General features: G+C 42.0%; 1 protein-coding gene across 1 annotated transcript in view; it reads right to left on the bottom strand.

Annotated features, from left to right (window-relative positions):
* The window catches only part of MERTK (MER proto-oncogene, tyrosine kinase), a 110,275-nt gene that overhangs the window by 22,265 nt on the left and 75,641 nt on the right, over positions 1-12,369 (bottom strand). The window contains exons 9-13 of the mRNA XM_065890739.1: positions 9,671-9,824; positions 5,944-6,097; positions 2,878-2,963; positions 1,044-1,139; positions 245-325 (exon numbers count right to left, since the gene is read on the bottom strand). Coding sequence (XP_065746811.1) covers positions 245-325; positions 1,044-1,139; positions 2,878-2,963; positions 5,944-6,097; positions 9,671-9,824 — 571 coding nt within the window. The remainder of the gene's footprint in view (positions 1-244; positions 326-1,043; positions 1,140-2,877; positions 2,964-5,943; positions 6,098-9,670; positions 9,825-12,369) is intronic.

Here is a 12,369-nt window from a genome sequence, read left to right as displayed (position 1 = left end):
AAAAAAAAATATATATATATATATATATATATATATATATACACACACACAATGCAGGTATGAAGAGCTCATTACAGTAACTTTCCATCTGTGACCTTAACAGTGCTCTGGATGGCCTTCTGACCCATTGGTGACCAAGACCATGACATATGAACTCCATCGTTCATCACTGGCCTGATGAAGCAGCGGATACCGAAGCAGCTGCCCACCCCTAGAAGAATGGGTTTCATCAGGGTTAACTCACACTTCATGGTTTTCACGGCCACCTTCTGAGAGGTCCCATCCTGCTGATTAAGATTTCCTTCCATGACAGACCCAAACTCTCCTGTGAAGTAAAACAACATCTCTGTTGACCTTGTGCAAAATCTCTCTTGCCCACAGAAATGCAAAAGCACTGCAGCTGCTGTTTTCACGTGGCTCCGTTGTGACCCCGACACAGCAGCCGGGCAGAGCTGGCCAGGCCACCCACACTGGTAAACCCAGGGCACAGGCCACGCCCTCGCCTGCTGCTTGTCCCAAGCTTGGCTGGCTCAGACTTAGTCCAGCTCACCACTTTATTAAGCATCATGACTGATTCAAGACACAAGACAACACGGAAATTGTTACTGACGTGCATCAAGTACAAACTCTTAATACCATTATCATTTATCCTAAGACCATTTTGACAAATATGTATTTTCACCTGTGTTCCTATTTAATTAGGAAGGTGACAAGAATAGTAAACTTAAGAACTAGAGGAATAAATTGAAAGTATATAGGAAGCCGACCCATGAATTGCATTGCATTTTAATGAAGAGAGGAAATTAATATTTTTCGAGAGCCCACTGTGTTTGTTAGGCTCTGCAGAGGCCTTTTTCATAGGCCAAATCTGAGTTTCAAAAATCACTGTTTACTTTGTCATTTTAAAAGTTATAAGATAGAACTATTTGTATTATAACTTCAAGTCACAAAAATGGTATTTTATTTAATAAATATATATTTTTTAAAATGACTGTGAACTGTTTACCTTCTTACTCATATTTTAAAAGAATTAAACTTCTTACCTTCACCCAGAATTTTTCCAAGAATTAGAAGGTTCCTGTCAATCACGACATCCTCTAGTTTATTTTGCAGTTCCTCACTGACTCCCAAGCTATGTACTATAAAAGGAGTCACAGAACATACATGACCTGTCAGTATGCTTCCTTTCATCTGAATATAATTAAAATTGTATATAAAGTCCTATAAAAAAGTTAAACATTTTTCTCATTTTATATCCGTAGCTCTCCCCCCAAAATGCCAGTAGTAAAATATCACACTTAATCGAACTTAATGATTAAACTGAGTAAAATGAATGTTTCAGGGCAAAATTAATCCTGAAGGATTATAAAAATCAGAACCATATTTCTCTTCCCATTGGGTGGTAGCAGCAGCTGGCAATCCGATTCATGCAGGGGAGCCTTGCCCTTGACTCTAAAGGAGTGAGGAAGCTAAGTCAATATTCTTTCTTTTCTTTTTTTTTTATTTTTAAATATTTATTTATAAATTTATTTGGCCGCGCTGGGTCTTAGTTGCAGTACGCGGGATCTTAGTTGCCGCGTGAGGGATCTTCGTTGCGTCACGCGGGATCTAGTTCCCTGACCGGGGATCAAACCCGGGCCCCCTGCACTGAGAGCTCGGAGTCTTAACCACTGGACCACCAGGGCAGTCCCCAGTCAATATTCTTTCTAGTGGAGCATTTACTAGTATACCCCTAAGTGTGGGATACAAAAAAAGTCATCAGGACACCTCCCCTGCCCTTCCATGCCAGGGAAGGTGGCACAGAATCCACAGGAAACATGTAGAGAACAAGGTACAGTTTGTTTTACATATGGTACATAGAACCTCATTATAATGACATAGAAAGTGCTAAATTGAATACTTGGTGGGGGACTGAAGGTTAAGATTTTCTATGAGGTGTAGATATGCAGCACAGACAATCAGTGTTATCAATAAAGGCTGTCAACCAGGAGAGGGAGACCAATTCAATAGCCATTTGGCAAATGATTCAGTTTGTGCCATAGTTAGGGAACGAGCAAGACTTAGAAAGAAAAAAAAATGTGGTAAAATTACAAAGGACACATTAGCTTTTAGTGAAAAAATTTTACCCAAATAGCGCTTCAATCAAGGAAAGAAATTGGTCTAAATGACAGATTTTTTTAAATGCAAGAATAGACATCTAAAAGGCAAAACTTCTAGATTAAAGAAGTAATAACATCCTACATCAAATGAGTTTTTGTTTCCTAGTAACCTGCCTTCCATCATCCTTATATTTATTTGTTGCTGTTTTGTTTTTTGGCAAACATCCTGAAGCTTGAATTTGATAATATTCACACACTTCCAACACTGTTTCTGAAATGATTCAAGAACACAGCTATCTGTCTATTCCCATTCTTTGAAACTAAAAGAGTTCCCGCTCTGATTCAGCAAAGCTCAAACCATAACTGTCACAAAGTATGCTAGCAAATTGTTCCCTGACTTGGTTGTCAGGAAAAAACAGGAAATGAGCTCAAGATTATGACAGTTGCTTTGCTGTTTCCTTTAAATCCCTCTGCCCACATCTTCTCCTCTCACCCTGAGAGTTCCTTCTTCCCTCCATGTTTCATGGCATCGGGAGTCCTTAACCCCGGTCACTTCACCGTGGGTCCAGCTCCAGATTTCCAGGAAACCGGCTAGTAGGGAAGCCCAGGGCCATGTCTGACTCTCTACTTGCTGGTTTCCAGAGACATTTTGCATATTAAAGATAGACATTCTTCGACTCCTTTGGCTTTTGTTAGAGATCTATCAATTAATTTGTGGTTTTCTCTGCTCTCAACTATTTTAACTTTTGCCAAAACAGAGAAATGAGAGTCAACTTACAGGTGAGTTCAATGGCTCGCCGACAGAAGGACTTCTTTGCTATGTAACTGACAACCAGTTCTGAATCCTCCTCTGTGAAGGCGCTCCTGGGTGAATGAGAACAGACATCTCACACAAGCAGCAGAAGGCTACCCAGGTTGGGGCTGGTTCCACAAGATGCTACGAAGCTTCTGCCTGTTAAAAGGGCTCTTCTAGTCCAAAGACCTTTCTCACTGGGAGGAATAGGCTTCTTTCCTTTGATCCATTTTAGGCTTACGTGGCAATATCAAACAACCCTGTCTAGGAACCATCAAGAGCTGAGAACAACTGATAAGCTCCCAACGGCCAAAGCTGCAACAGTTTGAGCAACACAACAGTCGTATTGGATTATAACCCAAAGTATAAAATGAATATTCATGAGTCCAGACTGATAATATACACACACACACACACACACACACACACACACACACGTGTATGTGTATATGTGTATAAATAAATAAATAAATAAATAAAATGGGGGAAGAGAGAAGTCTCTTGCACAAAAGAATTCCAAATATTTTATATAGATACTCTGTCTCTAAGAGACGGGGGTAGCGTTAACTCCTTACCCTGTAAGTGTGAGCCGCATATACGGACCTGCTTCCTAAGAGTCCAGTATAAAAAGGGAGAAAAAATAACTATGGTAGAGAAATCAGGCAGACACCACCTCAGCCAGGTGAGCCAGGATTAACATCAACAGTGATAAATCATGTTGACAGTGTGTATCCTCCATGTAATGGGATGAAGATGGCACTCTACCTCTGTAGTCTTCCACTCAATAACCTGTAACCCCACATCACACAAATTCCAAGAGAGGGCATCCTACAAAATACCTGAGCAGTCCTCCCGGAAACTATCAAGTTCAACAAAAACAAGGAAAGGCTGGGAAACTGCCACGGCCAAGAGGAGCCTAAGGAGACATGACAACAAAATGTAATGTGGTGTCCTGGATAGGCCTCTGGGAAAGAAAAGGGATATTAGGCAAAAACAAAGGAAATCTGAATAAAGTATGGACTTTGTTAATGATAATGTATTGATATTGTTTGACTGATTGTAGCAAATATACTGTCCTAACATAAAATGTTAATAACAGGGGACCCTGGATGTGATGTATATGGAAAGTCTCTGTACTACCTTCTCAACTTTTCTGTAAATTTAAAACTTTTCTGAAAAATAAAACCTATTTAAAAAAATCCATTTAGTCACTGTTTTAGACTAATTGGTGGCAAGTACTATGAATTCATGAGTCTAAATTATAGACTTAACCTCACGTTATCTTGCATATATAGATTATTTTAAAAGAGAGAACACATTTAAAAAATAATATATTTGTATGCAAAGTAAAGAATTTGGAAGGATTTATGCCGAAATAGCAACTGAGACCAGGTATAAACCCTGGAGTTACAGGTGGGTTTCACTTTCTACTTTCAACTATTCTATATAATGTGATTTTTAAAAAAAACTAGAAGAATGTTACTTTTATAAGTAGAAAATAAAGGTATTTTCATTAAAAAATGAACAAATGAAAGGCGCTTGTACAAAATGAACAAATGAAGAGGGTGTGAAGACCCAAGGAAACTGACTTCAGTGTAAAATAATGTATAAAGTAAACTGTGATCAACTTTTCACTTGTTTTCGGGTTCTGCTCAGCTTAATGGTTCTTGGAGATAATTTTATTTCTAAATATTTGAAACAGTACTGGAATCTTATTAATATATCCGCTGTACTTTGCAGCCCCACTTTTGGGTAAGTTTTAAAACATTCAACATTAAACTTCTCCAAATTATTACAGCTAGGGTTGAATCAGACAATATCTAAGATCTATTTTGGCGGTAAGCTTTTGGGTTCTGTGGAACCATGAGTTAGTAGAGGACTAGCTGATAAGGATGTTTTCATGTGGAGCGTTTTCTTCTGTATTTCCTAACTGCTAGACTATAAGCTACATGTGGGCAGCCCCAAACCCTTAGAACAGGTTCTGTTTTTTGAACATTCTTTCCTTTCTCCACAGATCTGAAATGCAATCTTCATTGTATATTCTATTCCCACACACATATGGGCACCCTGTGATGTCCATACACTGAGTTCTCACCAATACCTCGCTGTTCCAATCATTTAACATGTTTTTATACCTAGTAGGCTAGCCCTCTCCACCCAAACTTTTGTGTTTTTCAAAACTGTCTTGGCTGTCTCTGCTCATTTACTCTTCAAGGTAAATTTTCTCTTTCTTTTTTTTTTTTTAAAGATTTTTTTTGAGGTGGACCTTTTTTAAAGTCTTTATTGAATTTGTTACAACATTGCTTCTGTTTTATGTTTTGGCTTTTTGGCCACGAGGCATATGGGATCCTAGCTCCCTGACCAGGGATCGAATGTGCACCCCCTGCATTAAACCCACATGCCCTGCATTGGAAGGCAAAGTCTCAACTACCGGACTGCCAGGGAAGTCCCTCAGGTAAATTTTCAAATCAGCTTTTTTCAACAATCCTGCAGCAATTTAGATGGTGATTATATTGAATTTATGGTTAACTTGGGGAAAAATGATCTCTTAACAAAACTGAGCCTTCCCATCTATGAACATGGTACACATCTTTCCATTTATTTGAGTTGTCTTCTGCAATGTCGGTAAAGTTTAGTAAGTTTTCCCACAAAGCTCTTGTACATATTTTGGGTTTCTTCTTAGGAACCTTATAGTTCTCGTGCTATTGTGGATGGGATGTCATTCTAGCACTTTGACTTTAATGTATTTTAAAACCAGAATCAAAATATTTTCACAACATTTAATGTCCTAAAAAATATTAAGTTTCCTCTTAAAGGCAAACAAGAAAGGAGGAAAGCAAGAAGAGACTTTGGAAGAAGTAAAAAGCTTTCACTATTGCCTGCCTTTGTGGCACTGGCCTAAGTAAGGAAGCTGCCTCCCCCCCCACGGGGTGTGCATAATACAGGGACCCAGCTGGGCACCGGAGCTGGGCCAGCAGAAGAGGCATTAACGCTTGGCAGAGCAACTTCATCGATACCACCGAGCAAAACATTGTAAACTGAGAAACTTACCCGAACTTTGTCTCCTGGAATCTTTTCCTGATGGCCAGAGATATATATAAAGTCAACCCAATCAAAACAAATCCACAAAAGCAGCCAAGGATGATGAGCACAGGATCTTTGTTACCAGGTGCTGGGGTTGACGAGGGGGCAAAATTGACCCAACCTGGTAAAACACCAATAGAATCAATTCAAAACATCTCTTTGGGATTCGGGGTAGTTGATTTACAGTATTGGGGAACTCTCTTCATGTCAGTTATGAATGTATAAGCAATTGAAAAAATAGTAAAACTAATATTTAACTGGTACGCTCTAATTTAAAACACTGGAAATACTGAGAATCAAAATGCTTTATTTCTTTGTTAAAAAAAGTATCAAGAGTAGTTTGAACACTGCTTGCCAGCTTCTAGCCACATAGCTTAGGATATAGAGAGAATGTATTTTCCATGCCCTGACAAATGTCATACTCCTTTCCAAGTTTGGATCAGCTTCCAATGTTTTATCCTTTGCGCTTTCAGTGTCGTAAAATACCTCTGTGAGTTCCTTTAATGTTGTGATGAGAAGGCAGAGACTTTGAGTTGCTGCTGAGACATTTTCTTTTATTTTATTTAAAAAATATATTTATTTATCTATTTACTTATTTGGCTGTGTCAGGTCTTAGTTGCGGCACGTGGGATCTTTGGTTGTGGTGCACAGGCTCTTTGTTTTGGCGTGTAGGCTTCTCTTTAGTTGTGGCGCGCACGGTCCAGAGTGCGCGGCCTCAGTAGTTGCAGCGCGCGGGCTCTCTAGCTGTGGCGCGCAGGCTCACTTTCCCCTCGGCATGTGGGATCTTAGTTCCCCAACCAGGGATCGAACCCGCATCCCCTACATTGGAAGGTGGATTCTTAACCACTGGACCGCCAGGGAAGTCCCTGCTGAGGCACTGTACAGTATGACAACCCTGCTTAAAACGCAGTATGACAATTCAGAGTCTGGGCATTTTGATGAGGATCTGAGCTTAGGAGTCCTGCTGCAAGTTCCTGCTTTGCTTTTCCAGGGGCACCTTTTAAAATAACCATTTAGAGCTGAGCCCCTGAAAAGTTAAGTACAGGCGTTTTCTACCCCCTCTCTACCGCCTGCTCTGACGTGAGATGAAGGACCATCCTTGCCCTGGCTCTCCCACCTCCTCACCCCACACCCGCATCTGGGATCTGTAACAGATCTTGTGACTCTGCTTCCTTTGTGTGGGTGTATTGAAACTGCACAATCAAAATGACCCCAGGGTTTTCACTTCCCCAAAGTGGGAGCTCAGATGCTGAGGGAACTATCTACCCACCCCATGGGGGTGGTGTGTGCTCCTCATTCAGGGGGCCATAATCTGCATATTCTCAATTCAGTACATCAGCTTCGGGGCCCCTGACACACACGTGAAGACTGTGGCCAGTGTAACTTCCTCTGGGACATCTTTCTCCTTTTCGGCACAACCAGTTCACTCACGTGGGTAAGTCCACCTTCACTGGGTTCCCTGGCTGCTCATCTCACGGACCAAATGGCAGCAGCGTCAACATGCCCACAGTCAACTACTTCTTTCGTAATTCCACACACATTCAATTCAAATTCCACTTCCAACACTATCACTTTTTCTTTCTTCTCTACATTTTCATCTTTCTTCACCAGCTCTGTCTCTCAATTATCTGCTTCTGTGACATGTCATGTGGGTTCGCCCCTGCGAGACAAGGAAGTAACACAGCTCTATGCCTGTTAGATGCGTGTGGACTGAATAAGGAAAGCACGATGATGAACCACAGACAGACTTTGAAAGAAGTGACCCGACTGGTCACAACCAAGATGCCCCTGTTATTTACGGAGTGATCTGTGCACTGAAGAGCTGGCGGTGAAGTTCATACAATTACTCACAGTTAATATGTGCTGGCACCTTAAATTTGAACCATATTGTTGGGGAACAGGTGTGATGTAACTAAACTGTGGTAACTGAAATGTATGCAGACGGGAACTATGCAAAACCAGGACTGCCAGAACAGCAAAGCTTTTTACAGTTTTGGACGGTTTATTATGAATGAAGATGAAAGCTCTGTCATCTTAACCTCTGACTTTTTTTGAAAAAAATGGAAGAATAGGACTTCCCTGGCGGTCCAGTGGTTAAGACTCTGTGCTTCCACTGCAGAGGCCGTGGGTTCGATCCCTGGTCAGGTAATTAAGATCCTAGATCCCACATGCCACAAGGTGCGGGGGAAAAAAATAATGAAGTAGAGTTGATTTACAATGCTGTGTTAGTTTCTGGTATACAGCAAAGTGATTCAGTTATGTGTGTGTGTGTATATATGTTATATATATAATATATACATTCTTTTTCAGATTCTTTTCCATTATGGTTTGTTACAATATATTGAATACAGTTCCCTGTGCTACACAGTAGGACCTAATTGTTTATCTATTTTATATGTACTAGTTTGTATTTGCTAATCCCAAACTCCTAATTTATCCTTCCCCCACTCCCTTTCCCCTTTGGTAACCATAAGTTTGTTTTCTATGTCTGTGTTAAACTCTGATTTTTAACCTGTGCCTCTAGAATCAGAATCTCATTGTCCCTGAAATTCTGCCAGGTAGGCATGCCTTGTGTCCCCAACACCAGTTACTAATGTACCCTTGGGACTGGGCTTATGGGCTGTAGGAGCTGTAATATGGATCCAATTTGGCACTAAAAGGGAGAACATATCTGAGGGTCACTGGGACAGACATAGGGGGACTCAACGGTCTGTTCCCAAGTCCTGTCTGCTACGGCTACAAAGGCTGTATATTTGGCAAGAACTTGTAAATGCACAAATCATACCCATATAGATGTCTGCGTAGAGTTCGTGGTAGCAGTTCATTACCAAACAACCTAGGGCAGGTCAGAGTCAGAACAAAGGCGGCTGCCCTGGTCTACAGAAGCAAACACAGCCTTTGGGCCACTTGGGGCAGCACAGCATCACCTTGCTTAAGGCCACTCCAACAACAAGAAGAAAACAGCACGCAGGGACGGGCATTTAGCTGAGCGAGCCCAGCGCCGTGTAAAGATGGCTTCTATAGGAAACGCTTCTTGTTCTGTACCAATGAATCACAAAGCATGTTACCTAAGGTTTGAATGGCTAATAACAGAGCAACCTGCACCGCTTAAAGCAAACGAAGAAACGGTGCCAATTCTAGAGAGCTGAGGATTACCCACATCGCCTACCCAAAATTCAGTCATGTAGTATGGATGCATTTAAACAAATTCAATACTATATATAAAATAGCTAACTAATAAGGACCTACCGTATAGCACAGGGAACTCTACTCAATGCTCTGTAATGAGCTATGTGGGAAAAGAATCTAAAAAAGAGTGGATATATGTACATGTATAACTGACTGACCTTGCTGTACACCTGAAGCTAACACAACATTGCAAATCAATTATACTCTAATAAAAGTTAAAAGCAAAACCAAAAAACCTAAATTCATTAAGTCCGGTCAAATTCTGGGTTCTGAAAGGGATGAATCTTCCTAGGAAGTTATTACACTGGAGAGTAGTAGTAGTGGGAAGACTCAAGGGTACCGACAGCTCTGTGATCAGCGATCCACTATCCTCATCCCCGCGAAATTTCCTTTTGGTCTTTATGTTTCATTCTTAAACAAGCCGTCCATGCCACAGGCTACTCTCTGGCCACCTGTGTGTTGCCCGGACTGATGTTCCGTCAGTCAATCGGGCACCAGCGCTCACCGTGTGCAGGGACAAATATTTTCACTGGGTCACTGAAGGGCCCGACTCCCCCTTTGGTGACGGCTGCAATCCTCACGGTGCACGAGGCGTTGTGGACTTGAACAGAAAGCTGAGCGAGACTGTCGTTCTGGCCGACTTCTTCAGAGAGCTCTTTCTGGGGACAGAGAGGAAAGGAAAGGAAAGGAGATACTGAGGCACCAGGGGCCTTGTCGCCCGAGGGAAGTTCTTCCGAGGGAAGCTGCCCCACCCACATCCCAGGGGCAGCGGCTGTGTTCCCACAGCATCCCTTCCTTCACTCAGGCCACAGCCAAGGGAGCCAATAGGCCGGCAGTGATGCAGGACAGGCTGGCAGCATCCTCAGGTCTTGGGTCTCTGGGCCTACTAGGGTCGTGCGAACATGGTACTTAGAGGGGTCAGTGAAGAAACCTCTGGAAGAAAGGGAATCTGCGGCAGATGCGCCCGAAGGCAAAAGTAAGACTGTCTCCTCGACACTCCCGCCCTCAGAACCCCCAGAGAACACTGACCAGGAGCTGCACCGAAACTTGACACCTGCCAGCTTCCCTGAACCAGCACAAGTGGGCTCGTGTTCCTTGCAATTCTAAGAGTTGTGACTACAGTCTACATTTAGAAGGGCACCGACACTTTTTCTTCCAGCGACAAACACACAATGTGCTCCATTTTCAAAAATCTGGCTTTACTTATTTTGTTTTAAAGCCATCGCTGCACACCTTGACCCGTTAAAACATGGGGGATGGGGGAGACTTTTGAAAAAATAACCAGGGGAAAAAAATACTTTCCCCTTTGTTTCCAAACCTTGACTATCACGGTGTTCTCTGGTGCGGGAAACTAACTTTGCGTTTGGGATTGGCTTTTCAAATAGGAACCACAGGGTTGGTGAAGGCTGAAAGGTAGCACTAGGAACATGTCTTTAATTCCGAATTATGGATATTTGTTTTCACAGAGAGATATCACACATGGAGCACAGATATCATGGATCAGCAATGGATAGCAGGGGCCTGGTGTGGGTGGTAACTTCCTCCCCTGGTCACTCATGCTGGTCACTTCTCCCAATGGTGCCGGGTGGAACCAGGTCAGCCCTTATGGAGAGGGCAGTCCCATCACTCATGACCAATGGGGACACCTGGGTCAGCCACCTGGACACTGTTTATAATCTAAACAGACAGTGACCATCAGGACCTAGAAACGTCCCCAGACAAGGGATGAAAGGGAAAACTATGGTCTTAATTTTTTTTTTTTTTTTTGGTTTTTTAACCCCATTGGACTCAGTGCCTAAAAGATTTGCCATAGATTTTTGTTAATTAGGTAGACAAATTAGTCATTTTTTCTGATATATCAAAAGGCATTTTCTGTATGGCTAACCCAGTTTTGATTATGTGTTAGTTGGTCATTCATTCTCTGTGTAATTTGGGGAGGACAGAAACTCATCAAGTAGAGTAACTTCATTGTCAAAGCCCTCAGAGTCATGGAACCTTGATGGGCAGCAGAGAAGTAGTGCATATACCCCACAGTTTAAAGCCTAACAGCTCTTCAAAGTACAAAAGAAAGACTTCATGCCTGACAAGGAACATGGGGCCTGCTCCTGGTGTCACACATTTTGCCTGCAAAGATGCAAACGCAATACCTTGTTTATGAGAAAAACCATCTTAAAATAAGGGGACACACATAGTTTTGAAAGAATTCAATCCCAAGAAGAAGAGAAGTCCTAACAAAACCAAAATTATCCTTTTGGAAATGAACATAAAAGCAGTTGATAACACCTATTCCCATAGGGCCTATAACTCCCTATGAAAACCCAGAGGAGTTACTTTTTAATTTCCACCTCCTACTCTTTGAGTTAATAACTGTAAGGAGTTAATCTGTGAAGTGCTTGAAACAGTGCCTGACCCAGAGCAAAGGTTACCCAAGAGTCACAGTGGCCACCATCACAGCTGGCATTATCCTGAATCTTTTTAAAATTTAATTAACTAATTAATTTTACAAATTTATTTATTTATCTATTTATTTTTGGCTGAGTTGGGTCTTCGTCGCTGTGCACGGGCTTTCTCTAGTTGCGGTGAGCGGGGGCTACTCCTAGTTGTAGTGCGCGGGCCTCTCATTGCAGTGGCTTCTCTTGTTGCGGAGCACGGGCTCTAGGCGCATGGGCTTCAGTAGTTGTGGCACATGGGCTCAGTAGTTGTAGCTCACGGGCTCTAGATCACAGGCTCAGTAGTTGTGGTGCATGGGCTTAGTTGCTTCACGGCACGTGGGATCTTCCCAGACCAGGGATCAAACCCGTGTCTCCTGGTTAAGGTGGATTCTTAACCACTGCGCCACCAGGGAAGTCCTATCCTGAATCTTGAAGCATGGAAATGATGCCAGCCACCGCTCACTGGGAATCCATTTTGGAAATACATAAAAAACCATCCCACTTTAGGGGTGGAATTGTAATCAATGTTGAAGTAGTGATTAGAAAGATAAATGATAAACACTTAGTGGAGGTGTCCAATTTTCTCCAAGAATATCCTTAAATAGTAATCTCAAATATAATTTAAACATGATTCCCAATGTTAAAAATTGATGTAATTTATTCATACTGTTTTGATGCCAAATACATAAAGAAAGGTGTGAGCACATCCATATCCCCAAGTATTTTAGTGTTGATCTTGAAAGGTGGCAGAGATCCTTCTAATTTCAGAGAG

This window comes from Phocoena phocoena, chromosome 14 (assembly GCF_963924675.1).
Source record: "Phocoena phocoena chromosome 14, mPhoPho1.1, whole genome shotgun sequence".
NCBI lineage: Eukaryota > Metazoa > Chordata > Mammalia > Artiodactyla > Phocoenidae > Phocoena > Phocoena phocoena.
Note: the sequence above shows the minus strand (reverse complement) of the source record. Positions and strands in the feature narration are given on the sequence as shown.